The sequence below is a fragment of the Bufo gargarizans genome, chromosome 9, assembly GCF_014858855.1.
Source record: "Bufo gargarizans isolate SCDJY-AF-19 chromosome 9, ASM1485885v1, whole genome shotgun sequence".
Classification (NCBI taxonomy): domain Eukaryota; kingdom Metazoa; phylum Chordata; class Amphibia; order Anura; family Bufonidae; genus Bufo; species Bufo gargarizans.
The window spans coordinates 11,496,331-11,516,764 of NC_058088.1; the positions used below are offsets into that span (position 1 = coordinate 11,496,331).

Sequence of the window (20,434 nt, forward strand, 5' to 3'; positions counted from 1 at the left end):
TCCACCCCCCTAGAGATTTGTTACCAGTTTTAGATAGTCCTTTTAATACATTTTGCACATATTACGATTCCTTCCACCCCCAAAACATTCCAAAGCTCTCAAGGTACATGTAAAAATGATGGATTTTGCTAAATAAGCCTCGTCCAATGCCGTCATAGTAGACAGAATTGTTGCAACTTACCTCATCGTATTCTCGCCCCACCTGCACTGGCATCGGTTAAGAAGACCTAAAATATGACAACAGTCAAAAAACCTGCTTCTCTCACCACCATATTCCTTCTATACAGCAGCCTTATTTTAAATGCTTTGTGCACCTTTGCAAAAAATTGTGAAACTTTGCAATAGGGGTTGATTAAAAAGTTTCTACTTCTCTGCACAATATGGGTCTCCATGGTAACAGACAACAAACAAACTTTGTGTAGTCTGATCCTGCAGTCCTAGGGCCCTTTTACACCAACTCATGATCGAGCCAGCGCCCATTTCTTTCTCAGGTGATCACATCTTTCATCAACCTAAATCATAATGTATCAGCAGGATACTACCCAGTGTAAACAGCAAATGTGCTGGTGACAATATGGAAAGTGAATGGTGAACGATAATAACAAATGTTCGTCCCTCTGTCACTTTGCATGGGGTTGTGTAACGGGTCCTTTAAACAAGAGCACATCAACTAGTACATCGCTGATCAGCATTCGTTTATTGGCCAGCTTTGGCCCAACTTCCAGCAAACTGACCAGATATACTGTATGCTATCACAAATAGGGCGCAAGTGCAAGAAACGATGAGACTGGTATGTCCAAAACTTTCCATATGTAATATCACCTACCCTCCCCATCATAAATACTTGGGGGTTAGATATACACCAGCAATCTGCGACTTTCCCCCTGCTCACGCCAGGTCTAAATAGGGGTGTGTGGCGTGGGTGTGGAAGGGGGTGGGCCGGCAGACCCATCTCATTTCTTAGGAATAGAAAATGTTATAAGTCTACGCCAGCAAGGAAGCTGGCGTCAATTTAGACTGGCGGTGGATGCGCCCAGCTTATGTAGAGGCCGGAACTCAGGGGCGTAACTACCATAGTGGCAGACCATGCGACTGCTATGGGGCCCAGAGCAAGAGGGGGCCTAGTTGGGATCATCCCCTCTTCTACTGGTGGTTAAAACTTGGTCAGTACTCTATCCTCTAAAGGTAAAGCTTTTAGCAAATGAGCAGTGGAAAAAATGGCTCAAGGGTCATTGAAAGGGGTTTAGGCGGTCCTGTGTTGGGGGTCTGGTTTCATCCTTGCTATGGGGCCCTTACTTCTCTATGTACGCCACTGCCGACACTGGTCCATATAAATGACCCCCTTAGTATATAACCAACCCATCTTCCCAGAGGAGGTCAATATTATCTTGTAGATACCGAATGCAGAACTGATAATCCAAGCACTTCTCCAATGCTGCACCAAGGTAAGTCTACATGAGTATACGGTATATGACGTGAGGTAGTGCGTAGGTTCAGTATTACCAAAAAGGCTCAGTCCTTCTTTTCCTCCGGAACACATTTTATACACAGATGGATGCGCTTCACTTTTGAATATGTGCAAAACACTGAAAAAAAAAAAAAAAAAAAAATAGGCGAAGACTGAGTATTTCAGCAGTATCACATAGTATCACCGATAAACTACAGTCATGTAATATTGCAAGGGTATATTACATGCATTTATCTCCACAGTTAGTTTAATTTGGGATTTGGGTATGGTAGCCACAAAGCAACTGATCATTTCAATAGCAAGTATCTTATGGCCAAGGCTAGCTCACGGGAGCGCAGGTGCCTTCTCAAACAGCTGGTTGGGGTCAAGGGTGTCGGACTTCCACCGATCAGATACTGATGACCTATCCTGAGCATAGCTCATCAGTTATAAAATCTCGGAAAACCCTTTTAAAGTTAACCTCCCCTTTTAGCATCATGTGTTTAGGTCCAGCCTAAATTATCGTCTTCACATATCTTTACAGCAGTCCGAGCAGCACTTCCCTGATACAGAGTAGTGATGAGCGGCATAGGCAATATTCAAATTTGCGATATCTTGCTAATTCTTGGCCGAATATTCGCCATAAATTAGCAAATTCGAGAATTCATAATCTCCAGTCATTGTTTACTTGATTGCAAAAATCGGCAATGTAATATATTTGCGATAAATTTGCCATTAGAATACAAACCGGATTCCCAAAAAGTTGGGACACTATACAAATCGTGAATAAAAACTGAATGCACTGATGTGGAGGATGCCAACTTCTAATATTTTATTCAGAATAGAACATAAATCACGGAACAAAAGTTTAAACTGAGAAAATTTACCATTTTAAGGGAAAAATATGTTGAATCAGAATTTCATGGTGTCAACAAATCCCCAAAAAGTTGGGACAAGGCCATTTTCACCACTGTGTGGCATCTCCCCTTCTTCTTACAACACTCAACAGACGTCTGGGGACCGAGGAGACCAGTTTCTCAAGTTTAGAAATAGGAATGCTCTCCCATTCTTGTCTAATACAGGCCTCTAACTGTTCAATCGTCTTGGACCTTCTTTGTTGCACCTTCCCCTTTATGATGCGCCAAATGTTCTCTATAGGTGAAAGATCTGGACTGCAGACTGGCCATTTCAGTGCCCGGATCCTTCTCCTACGCAGCCATGATGTTGTGATTGATGCAGAATGTGGTCTGGCATTATCTTGTTGAAAAATGCAGGGTCTTCCCTGAAAGAGATGATGTCTGGATGGGAGCAGATGTTGTTCTAGAACCTGAATATATTTTTCTGCATTGATGGTGCCTTTCCAGACATGGCACGGTGGATTGTGTTCACTGACAATGGTTTCTGGAAGTATTCCTGAGCCCATTCTGTGATTTCCTTTACAGTAGCATTCCTGTTTGTGGTGCAGTGTCGTTTAAGGGCCCGGAGATTACGGCATCCAGTACGGTTTTACGGCCTTGACCCTTACGCACAGAGATTGTTTCAGATTCTCAGAATCTTCGGATGATGTTATGCACAGTTGATGATGATAGATGCAAAGTCTTTGCAATGTTTCGCTGGGTAACACCTTTCTGATATTGTTCCACTATCTTTCTGCCCAACATTGTGGGAATTGGTGATCCTCTACCCATCTTGGCTTCTGAGAGACACTGCCACTCTGAGAAGCTCTTTTTATACCCAATCATGTTGCCAATTGACCTAATTAGTGTTAGTCTTCCAGCTCTTCGTTATGCTCAAATTTACTTTTTCCAGCCTCTTATTGCTACTTGTCCCAACTTTTTGGGGGATTTGTTGACACCGTGAAAATTTGAATCAACGTATTTTTCCTTTAAAATGATACATTTACTCGGATTAAACGTTTGATCTGTCATCTACGTTCTGTTACAAATAAAATATTGACATTTGCCATCTCCACATCATTGCATTCAGTTTTTATTCACCATTTGTTTAGTGTCCCAACTTTTTTGGAATCCGGTTTGTATTCAACACTATTAGCGAATACGAATATATAGCACTATATTCAAAATATTCGCGAATTCTCAAAGTGGCGATATTTGCGAGTTGAATATCGCGCTCAACACTAATACAGAGCTCCAAATGCTGCTGCAAAGGCATAGGGGTGGAATTTATCAAGCTCTGCTCTCCAGTTTGCTTCAAAAAGTCATAAAACAAGTATCCGTGAGCTTTTTTGCTTTTTTGGGCAACAACTATATAACATTTTGCATTGAAGCCCGACTATTCAAAAAGGAGCAGCAATTGTCGCAATAAAGGGGCGGCATAGAAAGCTGAGTACCTTCTCCAAACAGAAGTGTTGGCTATACGGCTAGAGAGAGTGGCGTAGCTAGAAATGACTGGGCCCCACAGCATATTTTTGAATGGGGCCCCCCCCTCCCCCAGTATTTTTTTCGCAACCCCTTCCTTTCATGCCGCCCCCATTCCTGTGGCTTATAAAGATCGCTCTCAGACCAGGCCCGGCAGCTGTTCTTACACTGTCTATACTGTCGCTGTATATCATTTCATGGTGTAATACTGTTAAGGCTGCCCTGACAAAATCTTTTAGTCCTCCTCCTCCTGGATGGGCCCCTTCGGGGTCAGGGCCCCAATGCAGCCGCTTTCCCTGCTTCCCCTATAGTTACGCCCCCGGGCTAAAGATGCAGCAAATTTATCAACCATCGTGCGACATTTGACACATTTTGTAAAATTACTCCAACACAAATTCCTGCAAAACTGACATTAAAAATTCCCTTCGTGATAAATCTCTCCCATGCAGTCAAATTGCCATTGACAGCCACTAGAAGGCACTTATGAGCTTACAGCATACAGTGTTACTGCTGAGTTCACTGTAGAGATTCTATGACGTTACCTCCTCAGCTCCCTCTAGTGGTGGCAGATTTTTATAATTTAAAACTGTTGTCCAGGATTTTACTATTGATGACCTATTCTTAGGATAGGCCATATGTATCTGACCAGCAAGGTCCGACACCATGCAGCCTCGCTGATCAGCTCTTCTGCAGTAACTGTGGTACCGGAACGAGACAGATCCATTTACTGTGTAGTGCACGGAGCTGGTAACTGCAGAGCTGCTCCCCAACAGCCCTGTCCACTACACCACAGACAGAACTATTTCGTCCCATGCAGTGGGGTGCCCAGGCGGGGGGGGGGGGGGGGGGCGCTCCGCCCCGGGTGCTGTCTCTCAGCGCTTTCAGGGGGGTGCCGAAACAGAAGCAATAAGCGTGTCCATCAATACAGACGAAGCCCTCATTGCTTTTCCCTTTATAAGATGCAACTTTCCAAGTGCCGGGACACAAATGGATAATTGGTGCACAGAATTGTCCATATTCACTAGAAGCCTTCCGGGATATAGTGGAAACCTAAAATCCTGATTACTTCACAAGAGCATCCAGCAAATAATGTAGCAGAAGACTGATGCCTGCCCCGAGGGAGAACGCCCTTATTGGATAGCTCAAGATAAGTAGAAAACAGCATATTTAGTACCAGAGTGCTATAGTCGGGACTTAAAGTAAATATACTCAGCCTTTGTCTGTCAAGTAACAGTATTCGAAAATCCCTCCATTGACAATTTCCTAAACCCAATATAAGGATTACCATTACATTAACATCTGAATCATTACTGGTGCCATATGACTGCACTTTATTGATGGACTGCAACATCTGCCTTGAGACTATTGATTCAAGTAAATGTTCAATTGTTTTACAACAACTGACTCTTTATTACTACTACTACACTCAACATTTGCACCTTACGGTGCTGGCGTCATGAACACAGGGGCCCAGCCACCAAATCACCTTAAACACCTACACCATCAAGGGCACCTCAACTTCCATCTGGCTGGTGTTCCCTGCAATAGAGAGTGCCCCGGAGGATTTAGTGCTGTCCTCCCATCCACTGCACTGCCGGCCCAGGGAGGCACTGCTAACCGTGGGTACAAACAACTACTACCCCCATCGGCCCACCGTGAGCCTCACGTGTTTCCCCTGCGAACGTGCCGTTGCATAATGTGGGTTCTGGAGGTCTGATTGGGGGTCTGGAGGTCTGATTGGGGGGTCTAATTGGGGGTCTTGAGGTCTAATGGGGTCTGACTTGGGGATCTGGAGGTCTAATGGGGGCCTGACTTGGGGATCTGGAGGTTTGACTGGGCGGTGTGATTGGGGGGTCTGGAGGTCTGACTGGGGGGTCTAGAGGTCTAATGGGCGTCTGTAGGTCTGACTGGGTGGTCTGGAGGTCTAATGGGGGTCTGATTGGGGGTCTGGAAGTCTAATGGGCATCTGGAGGTCTAATGGGGGTCTGGAGGTCTAATGGGGGTCTTATATGGGGGTCTTATCTAAGGTGTGATATTGGGTCGGGGTCTTACATGGCAGTCTAATGGGTGTCTGATCTGAGGTTAAAAATTGGAGTCTTATATGGGGTCTGACATAGAGGTCTAAAGGGGGTTTGGTCTGAGATTGGGGGATGTTATTTAGGGTTTTATATGGGGGTCTGATCTGAAAGGAAGGCTTTTTTTTTTTTTATTACTAGCGCACAATATAAAGGGGTGTTTTTGTACTGACGCACTATGTGTGTGGTACCAGTATTTTCAGGGGTAATGTTTCTGCAGGATAACATTGGGGAGGACAGTGGACACAGTATTGGAGGTGGCAGGATGGGGTGTTGAGAAGGTGGGAAGATGATGGAAAAGTAGGAAAGTAAGATGTCTGTTTGTTAAACTCTCTAGGTCTCGTCTAACAGGAGAAGAGGAAAGAGAATATCTACATCAGAGGAGACATCACTGGATGTGAGAGGTACATATGTGGGGCTGTATGACCCTGTATGTTCTGTAGCGCTGTATGTAATGTTTTCCAAGTATGTCTTTAAAGGGGTTGTCCGCTTTTGTTTGTATGAGCGCTGCTCTGTTTACCTACTCATCACTGCAAATGCTACGGCGAGCGGGTGAACAGAACAGAGAAAGCAGCTCTCATATGAGCGCTGCCCTCTCTTCAAACAGCTGGGGGCACAGAGGGCATTACTACTATGGAGGGGGCACAAAGGGCATTACTACTATGGAGGGGGCACAGAAGGCATTACTAATGTTAAGGGGGCACAATAAGCATTATTACTGTGAAGGGGGCACAATGGGGATTTCTACTATGGAGGGGGCACATAGGGCATTACTAGCACAGTGGGCATTATTACTGTGAAGGGGCACAATGGGCATTACTGTGAAGGGGACACAATGGGTATTATTACTGTGAAGGGGGCACAGTGGGCATTATTACTATAAAGGAGGCACAATGGGGATTATTACTATGAAGGACATAATGGGGATTATTACTGTGAAGGGGCACAAAGAGGGCATTACAACTGTGAAAGGGGCACAGAGAGAGCATAACTACTTTGAGAGGGCACAATGTGGTCATAAGTACTGTGAGGGGGCACACATCTGTACAAAACTACTGTGAAGGTTGTACAATGAGGGCAATACTACTGTGAGGGGGTCCAATTTTTTAAAAGTATTGGGGCGGGGCCAGAGAAAGGACCCGCCTCGGGTGCCAAACACCCTAGGCACGCCACTGGTCCCATGGTCAACTTCTGGCATCAGAGCTACCCTAAAACAGTTAGTCGGCAGAGGTGTCAGATGTCAGATCCTCACCAATCAGAAATTGATGGCCTGAGTAAAGGCTATCAATAGTAAAACTATTAACTCTAAGTTCTAAAGTGAGCATGTACTTTAAGGATACATTGCTTCGCACTCGCCGCTTTTAAATAAAGTGGATGGGGAGAAAAGAGGGTCAGCGGGGGAGAGGATTATACAACCCAGCACATTTATTATAATGTACACCTGAAAACTGGCATAAATCATACCTGAACTCAATGCCAGTTCCTAGCTGTCGTAGATCCCAGTAGATCGGTAGATCTCAATAGTTGTAGCGCATCTGACACCAGTTCCGTCAGATGTCCTCCGGCCTTAATAAAAGCCCCACCTATGATTTTGTTTGGTCACATTACTTACCTAAAGGTATCTTGGTCCATGTCCACAATGTCAGTCCTAGACACAGAAGACAAACAGAGATACATTACTTCCTTTACACTAAGGACCATATATTGGGTGCCCATTCCCAATGCAGTGTGCCATCAACAGGATTGGATCCCAGTCCAAAATCCATCCTGGACAAAATCCTGTCATTTTTATTGTGTCTCTTAACATCTTAAATAGCTTTGTATATCGCCATTTCTAAACCTGACAAACATCAGAGCTCAGTTTCTCTGATGCAGAGCTCCAAATCCCCTGCATAGACCAAGAATTAAAGGATCTGTGCAGGGCTTTACTATAGGTCATCAATATCTGATAGGTCATCAATATATGATTGGTGAGGGTCCGGCACCTCGTCAGTCAGCTGTTTGTAGCTCTGTTTGTTGTGTACTTCACGGAGCTGGTAACTGCACTGCTGTTCTGAATGAAGCGAGCAGCGCTGCCGTTACTAGCTCCATCCATTACAAAATGGACACAGCTGTGTAGTTCTGGTGACAACTTTGGTGTTGGAGCTACTCTGAAACAGCCGATCGGCAGGTGTGCAGAGTATCGCAACCCGGACAATCAGACATTGATGGTCTGTCCTGAGGATAGGTCATCAATAGTAATATTCTGGACTACCTCTTTAAATGATACCATTTTTACTTCCTGCAGCCACCACTAGAGGGACCTTATGGGCTTAATGCATAGTGTTTATACAATGAACTCTAAAATAAAACTGCATGCAGTGAGCTCCCCCTAGTGGTGGCTGCAGGCAGACAGAATTATGTTATTCATTTATGTCTATGCAGGGGATTTGGAATCTCTATAAGAAAATAAAAATGGCACTCTATAAAGCAATGTATTTTAACACACAGAAAATTATTAAATGTAGGCAGTAAATTTCAAAGCGTATTTGAAATACTAGATATAACTGTATATGTACAGTATAGAGTATACTGTAAGAATGCACGTCATTGTGAACCACACGAATATCTGCAGTATGAATAAAAATGCATATATGTCAGCAGTTCACAGGAGAAGGAACATATCCGTAAGTATCAGGACATCATACATGACATATTTCTTGATACTTAGGACTGGTACTCCCACACTGTTGTCCTCCAGTTCAATGCCAATCCTCCTCCGGTCAAGAAATTTTAGCAATCCTCCTAAAGTGCAGACCTGAAAAAAAAACACAAGAAATAAAATTTTAAAGAAAATGAGAAAACATGACTTGTTTTCTATGAGAGGTAAATATTTGGGCTCCATGCTGTTAAGAGAGGAACCACGCTGCTCGCCTGTTATATGGTCCCTCATGGGATATTGTCTTTTTTGTATAGATCCAAACCTCTTATCATCTATAGATCCATATGCATTATGACAAATATCTAATGGAGTAGTCATGCATGAAACAAGCATGGCAAGAAATGGATGGTCACGTGGAAAAAAGCTCGGCAAACTTGGCAAGCGACCTAGTTGCCAGACCCCCACCAATCAAATGTGTCCTAACTATAAGGCAACTATGTCGGTGGTGAGTCAACCCTTTTAAATTTATTACAGATCTGTAATATGTGCGGCTCTCTGGTGCCCAGAGTAACACACTCAGTTGTGTGACATGGGCCAAAAGAAACAAAAGGCCCCACTATTATGAATGGCACAGACTAGGTGAGGGCCCTGTTACATATTTTTTGTTTCGGGCCCATGTACTGTAACTTTCAGAAGCTGCAAAACAGCAGGAAATATTCAGGCAATATTAGTCTCTTTAGGCAAGGAGGAAAGTTTCTCTGCCGTTCACATCTCGTTCTTCTTCCTTTTGTCGGAGGAATACTTTGGAAGTATCCCATCATGTGTACCGCCCCACAGTGGCATTACCACTTCTGCAACCTGATACTATCTCTAATGGGCTAACAAAATGTCATCTTATGTATTTTGTTCAGGTCCACTACACTGAGCATTTCCAATGTTTTGCAACTGTTATGTTGAAATGTAATGTGCCTGGTTCACCAGCAGGTGGCAGCAAACACGGCAGAGCTATAGTTAGGTAGAATGGAGCTTTCCTTTCCATTCTAACCCCCCACTGGAGAGAAGTGGGCGAGTCCTACTTCCTGCAGGAAGGGTGGGTCCGCGTTTCTAGTTAGTTCTTGCTTACCCCCAGCTGGGGAAGGTGTGCAGAGCAGCATGTCTCTGCTGGATGTGCCCAAGCCAGCCAGAGCACCCTCAGCTCTGCTGGCCATGGAGGCCAGAGCTTAAAGCTTCAGAAGCCAGGAGCATAGTTTCCTGGCATAATTTAAGAGTCAGACAACAGAGAGAATGTGCAGCAGACAGAAGAATCTGAGTTTTACAATCAGCCTGTGAATACAGCAGAGCCAGAGAGAAACAGATGTAGCAGAGTCAAGTTTGCCTGCCAGTTTTAATGCTAAAGCCTGCTGGGACCAAGACAAAGCTTGAAGATTGTTTCTGATGAACGTTTATTCGAGTAAAGCTGCTGTTCAACTACATACAAGGTCTGTGCCTGGGGTCCAGCCGTATCCAGGTAGGAGCACCGTGACACATATAAAGGGACATTTTAGGCCGCACTATACCACTTGGCATTTCCTACATCTGGGACACGTTTTATCTATAAAGAGCCCTAGTGGGAGGCGCCCGTTGCAATTTTGGCATCACGAACAGGATTTACTTGCGTGCCTTTATACTACAAGGCCTACAAATTTGACAGAAAACCTTCTAAAAATGACTTTATTGCATTTACTGTGAAGCGACAGGCGCAGGAAAGTGCATGCCGGCATCCGAAGGGTTAATATGCCATCTTTCCCAGTGATGGCGTACCTTCTTCTTGTACCTCAAGAGTGGGAAAACAAGGGAATGCCCAGCCCAAGAGCGGAAAAATACAGCTCTGCCCGCAGGGAACAACCCAGTGCAAACGTTCAGGGAGGAAACTCCACCCCTAAAGCTCCTCCTCCCTCACCAGTTCGTTTTGGCAAAAGAGGAAGCAAGATGGCGTGGCCTAAGCTGAACTGGAGTGAAATGATGTATGGAGCCGACAAACCCGACCTGCGTGCTGCTGTGCAGGACATCCGGGTATTGCAAATACTGCGGAGACCAGAGAAGGGATCAGGGGCGTTCACTGCACCGGCTGGTGTGGTGGAGGCGGCCGGAGTATCCACTCCACCGCCCAGGAAGAACGGTACATTCGTTGGCCTCAATCCGATGGTGCCGAAAGAAGTGACGGCCCACGCGACGACCATGTGGGAATACAAGCGGGCCATTGAAGACTGGGCAATCCGCATCTTGGATCGACCACAGCCAGGAGACCCAAAGCTGGAGTGGCGCAAAGGAACCGTCATCTGGTTTTCGGTAGAGAGAGGGTCGTCGTTCCGTCAAGCGCCCCTACCTGTCCCAGGCCAGACACAGCCTCTACGCGAGGGACCATGCGGAATATACCCCTATTGAGTCCCTTAAGGGTCCCTTCGCCACTGGGGTGACTCTTCTAGCCAAGCCCCTGGTCCCAGTGGAGTGCTGGCAGGAAGATTCCCCTGCCGTGGGTTGTGTACACTGCCTGCAGGAGACTGCAGGGGGAGTACTCCGCTTTTGTGAGAAGCCGGAGCTTCTTATTCCTGGTCTGCCCCCACCACCAACTTACCAACTAGGATGTGTGTCCACCACAATGTTCACCTATAGCCCGACGGTGGTGAATTTTCAATTACCCTGTAAGTTGGCGACGGCAGTAGAGAGGGCTTCCCGAGATCCATCACCACCACTGGAGGTCCAACTACCACAACCTCTACAGCCGGAGATACTAAATCCATTTCCCCCGGCAGGAGGTTCTGGTCCTGTAAAGCAGAAGGTTGCTACAGCTATGGCAAGTGTGACCACATGGTCACTACCAAAATCATCCAGCTGAGGTCAGCAGAGCATCACTGTGGCAGCCAGCCTAGCTTACAAAAGGCAGATGTCCTTTAGCAGCAGCAGCAAAGAGGACTTCAGGTACCTCCTCTAAGGAGCCCCTCTGTTGCATCCTTCATCAGCATGCTGAAGAAAACCATGAACTAATGGGAGCCACTTCATGGACTGGACTTGACGAGTGAGGATGTGCTGGCTGTTTTGTGTGTCTTGTTGCCCCGTTTTGTCCTCACCCAGATGGCCATGCTTGTTAGGACTCCCCCCAGCTACCGAAGAACTTCCCAAGTTGCGCACGCCTGCGCCCAATTCCTTTTTCCCCCCTTCTCAGGTTAAGTGGCAGCCCCCTTTTGTAAAAAGGGTTCTCATTTGCCATTGCTGCTGGGGAACATTACTCACTAGCTAGGAATTTAAATAGAGTAGGAAGAGGATGGAAGCTATCTTCTTAACCAATGTCAGAAAATTACTGAAATATTAGAACAGTTTCACATGCAAGATGCAAAGGAAGCGAGAACACAAATGGAACCAGATTATCCCAAAAACAATGGAGCAGAAAACTTGCTACTTAACATTGATTATTACCGCAGGGCAATCGGAAAATTGCTATACATCGCCACTGTGACAAGACCAGACATTGCCGTAGCAGTGGGAATACTTTGCAGGAAAGTCGCAACACCGTGTCAACGTGAATGGAACGCAGTAAAGAGGGTAATGCAGTACCTAAAGGGAACAAATAGGATGAAGCTGCAACTTCCAGCATCATCAAACCCAAAACTGATTGGATATGTGGACGCCCATTGGGCTGGAGACACCACTGACCGCAAATCTACAAGTGGTTACATCTTCCAGTATAGACTAGGAACAATAAGCTGGTCTAGCCGGAAACAAGTGACTGTTGCACTCTCTTCAACTGAAGCGGAATACATGTCAAGAAGCCATTTGGATTTGTCAACTTCTACTAGACATGGGACTGAATATGTCACAACCCACACCCATCTCTGAAGACAATCAGGGATGCATAAAGCTTACACACTCTGAGAAGATTAACCCAAGAACCAAGCACATTGATGTAAAATATCATCTGCTCAGGGACATGCAAGAACAAGGAGTTATCGACATCCAGTACTGTCCATCAGAGGAGATGACGGCAGACACACTCACCAAACCTTTGCCAAGGGAACGTCATTGTTTTCTGCAAAAGAGACTGAATGTCGTATAATTATGCACATGCCGTTGAGAAGGGGGTTGGGGATGCAACAGCATGTACCATATACAGTATTGTGCATTAATATCACTTGACCACTAGATGGCACTGTATGTTAAGGTTACCCGTTGTGTATATCTGTAAAAATTGTTGGTTCTCTTTTTCTCTCTTTATACCAAGATGGCTGCTGTTACAGTTTGCTGAAATGTTTTGTATGTTTGCAACTTAATCCACACAAGTAAACCAAGTTCTGCCTTATCACTAGTGTCTTCTCTAATGCTACTTTCACACTAGCGGCAAGGACCTCCGGCAGGCTGTTCCGTCGTGTGAACAGCCTCTCGGATCCGTCCTGCCGCTAGTTAACGTGTGCCCCCAGACTGCCACTCCGTCCCCATTGACTATAATAGGGGCAGAGTTCCGGCGGAGGCACGACACGAGGCTGCAGGAATAAATGTCGGACATGTCGTAGTTTTATTCCGGCAGCCTCTTACCATGCGCTGCCGTGCCTCCGCAGGAACTCCGCCCCCATTATAGTCAATGGGGACGGAGTGGCAGTCTGGGGGCACACGTTCACTAGCAGCAGGATGGATCTGACAGGCTGTTCACCTGTCACCACCAGACATCTGAGAAGCTCTGACAGACATCCTTCAGAACCTTCACGTCCTTCCTTTTGTTTTGCTTTCATTTTCTCATCTCGTTAGCCTCTCTCAGCTGTCATGTAGTTGCACTGATTGCATCCCTTTAAATCCCTTCCCATACTGCATCACTTTGCGGTTTATATTACTTCCTGGAGTGTGTGCATGCTGATCCTACTACTGAGTCTTCTACAGATAAGTTTTGTTCGTTCATTTGTGTTTTCCTGTTTGCTGGATCCCAGGTGACCCTGACTCCCTCCGTATCTAGTGTAGGGAGCCGGTGGTCGTGTCTCATTATTATAGGGTGTTCAGGTGTTATACAGTCGAGGTACGAGGATATGCGATCATCTACCATTGGGATTTTCGCATAGGCTAAGCAGTTAGGGAAAGAGCCAGGTCTGATGCAGGGCTCTCCCTTTTGTTCCTTAGTTTTGGATCCAGTCAGTCGGATCTTCATTCTTGTGTCTTCTAGTTTTCTGTACACCTTCCGTGACACTGTTCACCCGACGGAACAGCCTGCCAGAGGTCCGTGCCGCTAGTGTGAAAGTAGCCTAACCCACAACCAACACATGGATCAAGACTGACTGAGCGTAGGGAGGCATCAATAGGAGAGCAGAGACTGTCTGCTGACGGTGATGCTGCCCCCTGCTGGCTGTATTTGTTATATATCTTTTATGTAGTGAATAATCAATCTAAAAAAAAAAAAAAACTAGGGCATGAAGGGTTAAGATGCAATTATGGTGGGCTGCAAAAAATGCAGCCCAGTTTAGGCTGAGTTCACATAAGCGTTCAGCCTTTCCGTTCTCCTGCACCGCTATAGGAGCAGGAGAACGGAAAGTACAGATTCAGCACATAACTCAGCCAAACGGAGCTTATGGGCCCCAAAGACTATAATGGGGTCCGTTAGGTTTCTGCTCAGAGTAAGATTTTTGAAGCGGAGACAAAAGTTGTGCATGCAGGACTTTTGTCTCCGCTTCAAAAATCTTCCTCTGGGCGAAAACCTAACAGACCCCATTATAATCTATGGTCCCGTAGGCTCCGTTCGGCTCAGTTATGTGCCGAATCCGTCCTCTCCGTTCTCCTGCTACTAAAACGGAAAGGCTGCTCGCTGATGTGAACTGGGGGAAATCCATGCGCCTGGAACTCTGACCTCGGCTCTCTGTAGGTATGGGCCTGGTCGGTCAGCAATAGCCTTATAACATCTACAGGAAGCTGGAAGAGACTAAACAGAGCTATGCAGATTGGCAGTTGTCACTCCCCCAGTTACCACACCGCCATTACTAGTCAAGACAGGAAAAACAATGCAGTTGTAATGAGTTAACAGGATGCAGCTGCAGTCCGTATGGCAGCCCAGTATTCAGCCGCAGGCAGGGGCATCCCGAGCGTAGCATGACCGCCCCTGCCATGTAGTCTTACCCTTAAGGCCCCATTAACATGACTGTATTTTTGGTTCGCATCCGATCCGCATTTTTTGCAGATTGGATGTGGAAAAAATGGTGTGCTGTCCGCATTTGTGTGTCCGTTCCACAGCCATGCAAAAAAGATAGAATGTCTTATTCTTGTCCTTTTTGTGGACCGCAAGAATAGGCATTGTTATAATGGCTCTGCAAAAAAAAAAAAAAGATGTGTCATCCGTATTTTTTGAGGATCTGCGTTTTGTGGACCGCAAAATACATATGGTCGTGTGAATACACCCTTAGGCCTCATGCACACGACCGTATGTATTTTGCGGTCTGCAAAATACAGATCAGCAAAAAATATGGATGATGTCTGTGTGCATTCCGTACAGCTGGCCCATAATAGAACAGTACTATCCTTGTCCGTAATGCGGACAATAGTAGGACATGTTCAATCTTTTTGTGGAACGGAAATACAGACATATGGAAACGGAATTGCAACAGGCGCCTCCCCCTAAGTCCCTATATATAAACGCGTCCCAGGTGTAGGAATGCTGAGTGGTATAGTGCGGCCTAACATGCCTTTTTAGGTGTGTCACGGTGCTCCTACCTGGATACGGCCGGACCCCAGGCTTTGGCTCCGAAGCAATAAATAGGGGGAATAATTGAGGGATTTGAAAGAAAGATTGAGTCCAGACCTTGCATGTAGTTGAACAGCAGCTTTACTTTGCATAAAGGTTCTCCAAAGGGGTTTGCAGACTTTGTCTTGGTTCCAGCAGGCTTTAGCATTAAAACTGGCAGGCAAACTCGACTCTGCTTCATCTGTTTCTCTCTGGCTCTGCTATACTGACAGACTGACTATATGACTTTGCTTCTTCTTGGTGCACTTCTCTTTGTATAGTCTGTCTCTAGATTAGGCCAGGGAACTTTCCTCCTGGCTCCTGAGGCTTCAAGCTTTAGCCTCCATGGCCAGCAGAGCTGAGGGTGCTCTGGCTGGCTTGGGCACGTCCAGCAGAGATGTGCCCTTACTCCATTTCCTTAGCCAGGCTTAAGCTAGACTAACTCTCACTGGTCCCGCCACCCTTACTGCAGGAAGTAGGACTCGCCGACTTCTCTCCAGGGGGGAGGTTAGAATGGAATGGGAAGCTCCAGTCTACTTAACTGTAGCTCTGCTGTGTTTGCTGCCACCTGCTGGTGAACCATGCACATTACATGTGAACATAACAGTTGCAAACAAAATAGGAATGCAAAGTGTATAGGACCTGAACAAAATACATAAGATGATGTTTTGTTAGCTCATTAGAGATAGTAGCAGGGTGCAGAATTGGTAATGCCACTCTGGGACATTACAGAATGCACACGGAGCAACTTCCTTTTTTTTTGCGGACCCATTGAAATGAATGGTTCTGTATACGGTCTGCAAAAAAAAAAAAAAAAATCGGACACGGAAAGGAAATACGTTCGTGTGCATGAGCCCTTAGGCTGGAATCACACATGCAGTTTTTGTGGCAGATTATTTAAGACAAACGGAGGAGCGGATGCAGAACCAAGGAGAAGCGTTAGTCTGTCCTTTATATATCTATATATACATTTGCAGGCTTTGGCTTAAAAAACCTGCCTTTGTGTCTCAGGCCTGTGCAGAAAGCATATAGATTTCTGCAAACCCCATTCAAGTAGATGGAGCATTCGCAGCATGTGCTGCAAAACATCTGCTGTGTGTGTGAATATGCCCTAAGAGATAGATGAAAGACGTCTATAAATAGAAGGCAATTAGAACCAAAGGAAATGAACTGTAATTTCAGCTCTTACCATTAGAGGGCAGTCAAAGGGTATGATGGAGGAGAGGTGCAGAATTTTCTCAGGCTCTGTGAGGTTCGATGGCAAAAAAGAGAAATTTCCTGAGAGGACCCTCTGCTTACAGACGGGAAGCGCTGAGGAAAGAGACAATACTGTATCAGGGCCAATAATGCCATCCATTTCTTCACATACCGATCTGCAAAATATTCATATCATGCCGGAGAAAAGGGGCAACTTAGGGCTGAGTGCTGCAAACAATGACAATGGAAAGGATATCCTTGACTTTAATTCCACTTGAATGCTTGCAAATGTAGCCATTGCTGCCACATGAGGCGACACATTCTTTCCTGGAGGCCATTCCTCTGGAGGAGAATACCATTGTAATACATCATGCAGAAAAATGAGAACAATCCTTGTTATATTATGTTATAGATTTATATATATATATCTTTGTTTTGTTTTATAACTTAAATTTGTCATACCTTTATTTATGTGTATGTCTTTGACAAAAAAGGCTACGATCCCAAAAAAGGCTTGTAAAAAATTTTAATGTTCTGATTTATTGATTATAATTCAAAGCTTAAAAAAAAATCACCACGCAACAAAAAAATAATAATAATTTTTCGTCTGCTACTGGGCAAAAACCATTTGTTCTATACTAAATCGAGTGTGCGGATTACGAATCTGAAGTCAGAATTTTTGTAACACGTCACGAAATGTTGCTCTGCATAAGTACGCCTAAATGAGTTAGGCACTTGGAAAGAATTGAATAATTTTGAGCAGAACGAGTTTTACCCCAGCAATTACCTGATCTACATCAAAGTTTGCGTAGAAAACAGTGTATTAAAATGTAATGGAATAACAACATTTCAAAAAGTTTCGTTTTTCAGTTTAAAAGTCTTACTGTACTGTTTAAAGTGCTTCGGGCATCTTCTTTTGCGTTTGTGAACGGTCATATTTTCCCGTTGCAAAAACCAGCAGTATTCCGCCATCATGTTGGGATTCCAGCGGCCTTGATACCTGTTCTCCATTGTAGAAATATCTTTATGGAACCGCTCTCCATGTTCGTCACTTACGTGTCCCAAATTGGGTGGGAAAAAGTCAAGATGGGAATGTAAGAAATGCACTTTGAATGACATTCGGCAGCTCTAAGCATGTTGTCTACTGATTCAGCATAGTTTGCAGCTCGTCTGTTCCCAAGGAAGTTCTGCACTACTAGCACAAGAGCCTCCCAAGCTGCAAGACGCGCTCACTTTGTCAGATTCTTACTCTGATCATAAGTAGTGTATTTGCCACATATGTAGCAGAAATTGTCTGGATCGCTAACACTTTTGCATTTATCCATCTTAAGTTTTAAAACTGATAGCGCTATAGCAGATCACTTTATCAAAATCTGTCCAGCTTGCCTTATATACTTACTGCTGACATCAGCCTGAGTGCGTCCGAACAGGTCTGGACATGTCCATTGGAATATCTCCAATATAATGCATTAATATTATAACTGAATAGGCTTTGCATGTGTAACTTAATCCTTTAAGGATCTCCGCCGTACATGTACGGCGGAAGTCCGGTCCACAAACATCGTGCCCGCTCGCACGTGCAGTGGGCGCCATAGCCGCCGGGTTTCTGCAATTTTAAATAGCAGAGACCCGCGGCACATGTATGCGATCAGCCATATGTGACCACAGCATCTGCGCAGTCCAGAAGCGGAAGTCGCGCACTTCCGCTCCGGTACCAGCTTTCCCCGGCTGAGATCGGGGAACCTGTCACATTGATCTAATAGGCTGAAGCCTCAAGCAGGCTTCGGTGCCTATTAGATGACTATACCAATACAGGCCACTAGGTGGCAGCATTGTATTGGTATAGTTAAAATGAAGTGTTCAATGGTGTCTATATAGACATCAATGAACACAATAGGCAATCTAATGATTGCCAGTTATTGTCACCCAAGGTGACTTAAAGAAAGTAAATAAAAGTTTTTACAAATATAAAAAAAAAAAAAGTTCTAATCACCCCCCTTTCCTTAAAATAAAAATACTTAAACAATAAAAAAATAAACATCATGGGCATTGTCGCGTGCGAAAATGCCTATACTATTAAAATATAACAATATTAATGGCATACGGCCATTTTTTGTCACTTATACTACCCAATAATTTTTTTATAAAAAGTGCTCAAAAAGTCGTACAAACTTCAAATTAGTAGCACTGAAAAGAACAGACCGTCCCGCAAAAAATGAGCCCTCCCACAGCCCCGTACACATAACTACAAAAAAGTTATAGGGTCAGAATATGGTTATAAAAATAATAAAAATTCCCTCAAAGGTTTAAAAAAAATAATCCGTATTAAAACGCAAGAAAGATTATACAAGTGTGGTATCGCTGTAACCGTACTGACCTAGAGAATGAAGATAACAGGTCAATTTTACCGCATAGTGTACAGTGTAAAAAATAAAAATAAAAACCTTTATCAGAATTGTGTTTTTTCCAAATTCTACCCCATTTGGAATTTGTTTCCCGCTTCCTACTACATGGTATGCAACCGTAAATGGTGCCATTATAAAGTACAACTTGTCCCGCAAAAATAAGCCCTCATAAGGCTGTGTGAATGGAAAAATAAAAAAAAGTTAGGACTATGGGAAGGCAGGGAGTGAAAAATAAAAACTCAAAAATGGAAAATCCCAGGGTCCTTAAGGGGTTAAAATCTAGACGTGTCAGGCAAATTCTAAGTTCATATTTGGAATCAGCGCGCTCATTTTAGTATTAGGCCTCATGCACATGGCCGTTGTTTTGGTCCGCATCCGAGCCGCAGTTTTGGCAGCTCGGATGTGGACCCTTTCACTTCAATGGGGGGGGCCGCAAAAGTTGCTCCATTTAGTGGTCTGCAAAAAAAATATAACCTGTCCTATTCTTGTCCCCGTTCTGCGGACAAGAATAGACAGTTATAATAATAGCTGTCCGTGCCGTTCCGCAAATTGAGGAACGCACACGGACGCCATCCGTGTTTTGCGGATCCGCGGTTTGCGGACCGCAAAACACACAACGGTCGTGTGCATGAGGCCTAAATCACATGTTTTTCTCTCAGTAGCCTATATGTGCCTAATGTTCTTGCAAAATGACTCTACATGTAAACGTCCTTTAACACAATCTCCTGCAATATTCTTGTTGTAATAAACCCAATGAAGGTATTTTCCAGATTGCATCAACATCCTATAAAATAACCATGTATGAAGGTCGCTGTCATTTTGCAATCACCTTTATTGCCCCTGTTTTCCGTTCTGGGCTGCGGTCACATGGCCATGTCCATGCAGCTCTCTCTGACTTCCTGTGATGTCATATTGATGGGTGGGGCAGTGATAGGGGAGTGTCTATGTAACTAGCTGGGTGGGAGGAGCAATAAACTAGCTGGGAGGAGTTAGGGGCAGTGATAGGGGAGCATCTATATAACTAGCTAGGTGGGAGGAGCTATAAACTAGCAGGGCGTTGTTAGAGGAGGTGCAGGAGGTGTGGCAGAGATAGGAGAAGTGCATCATGGGTTTGGTTGGATACGGCAACAGGAAGTGCAACCTACAGGATGGAAACAAACCGGAGCGAGTGGTTTACATGGGGAAAACGGGTCAGGAGAGTCCAAATGGAAAATAAAAGCATGAAGGTGGATGTACATGAGGTAAGCGACTATATGAGCAGATCCCTAAAAACTGTAGAAATCCTGGAAAACCTCTTTAAAGTCATTGGGATTGGTCAGAATTCACTGGGATTAGGCTCCATCACTCTTTTCCTGACAGGGGATACATAGAATTCTAAGAAGATTACCAAAGTCCACTCGTGGAAACAGACAGATCTCAGCTTTGAATCTTCCATCAGCTGCACCATCTGGAGCCGGGTCTAGAATAGGATAACAAAGCAGTAATGTCCACACGTGATGAGGAGAAAGTATATTGGAAACCAGTTCAGAAAGGCAGATGAGACACTCCGCATCCATTTCTGTCC

The 20,434-nt window shown here is 44.8% G+C and overlaps 1 protein-coding gene across 3 annotated transcripts in view; it reads right to left on the reverse strand.

Moving 5' to 3' along the window:
• MSH5 (mutS homolog 5) overlaps positions 1 to 20,434 on the reverse strand; it is an 80,264-nt gene that overhangs the window by 34,200 nt on the left and 25,630 nt on the right. For 2 of the 3 annotated variants that reach the window (XM_044306399.1, XM_044306398.1), the window contains exons 5-10: positions 20,258 to 20,329; positions 16,458 to 16,579; positions 8,588 to 8,697; positions 7,513 to 7,548; positions 1,504 to 1,586; positions 182 to 227 (exon numbers count right to left, since the gene is read on the reverse strand). In XM_044306399.1, the coding sequence (XP_044162334.1) occupies positions 182 to 227; positions 1,504 to 1,586; positions 7,513 to 7,548; positions 8,588 to 8,697; positions 16,458 to 16,579; positions 20,258 to 20,329 (469 nt within the window). Of the gene's footprint in view, positions 1 to 181; positions 228 to 1,503; positions 1,587 to 7,512; positions 7,549 to 8,587; positions 8,698 to 16,457; positions 16,580 to 17,349; positions 17,463 to 20,257; positions 20,330 to 20,434 lie in introns of those variants that run through there. The other variant, XM_044306400.1, reaches the window with a different exon arrangement.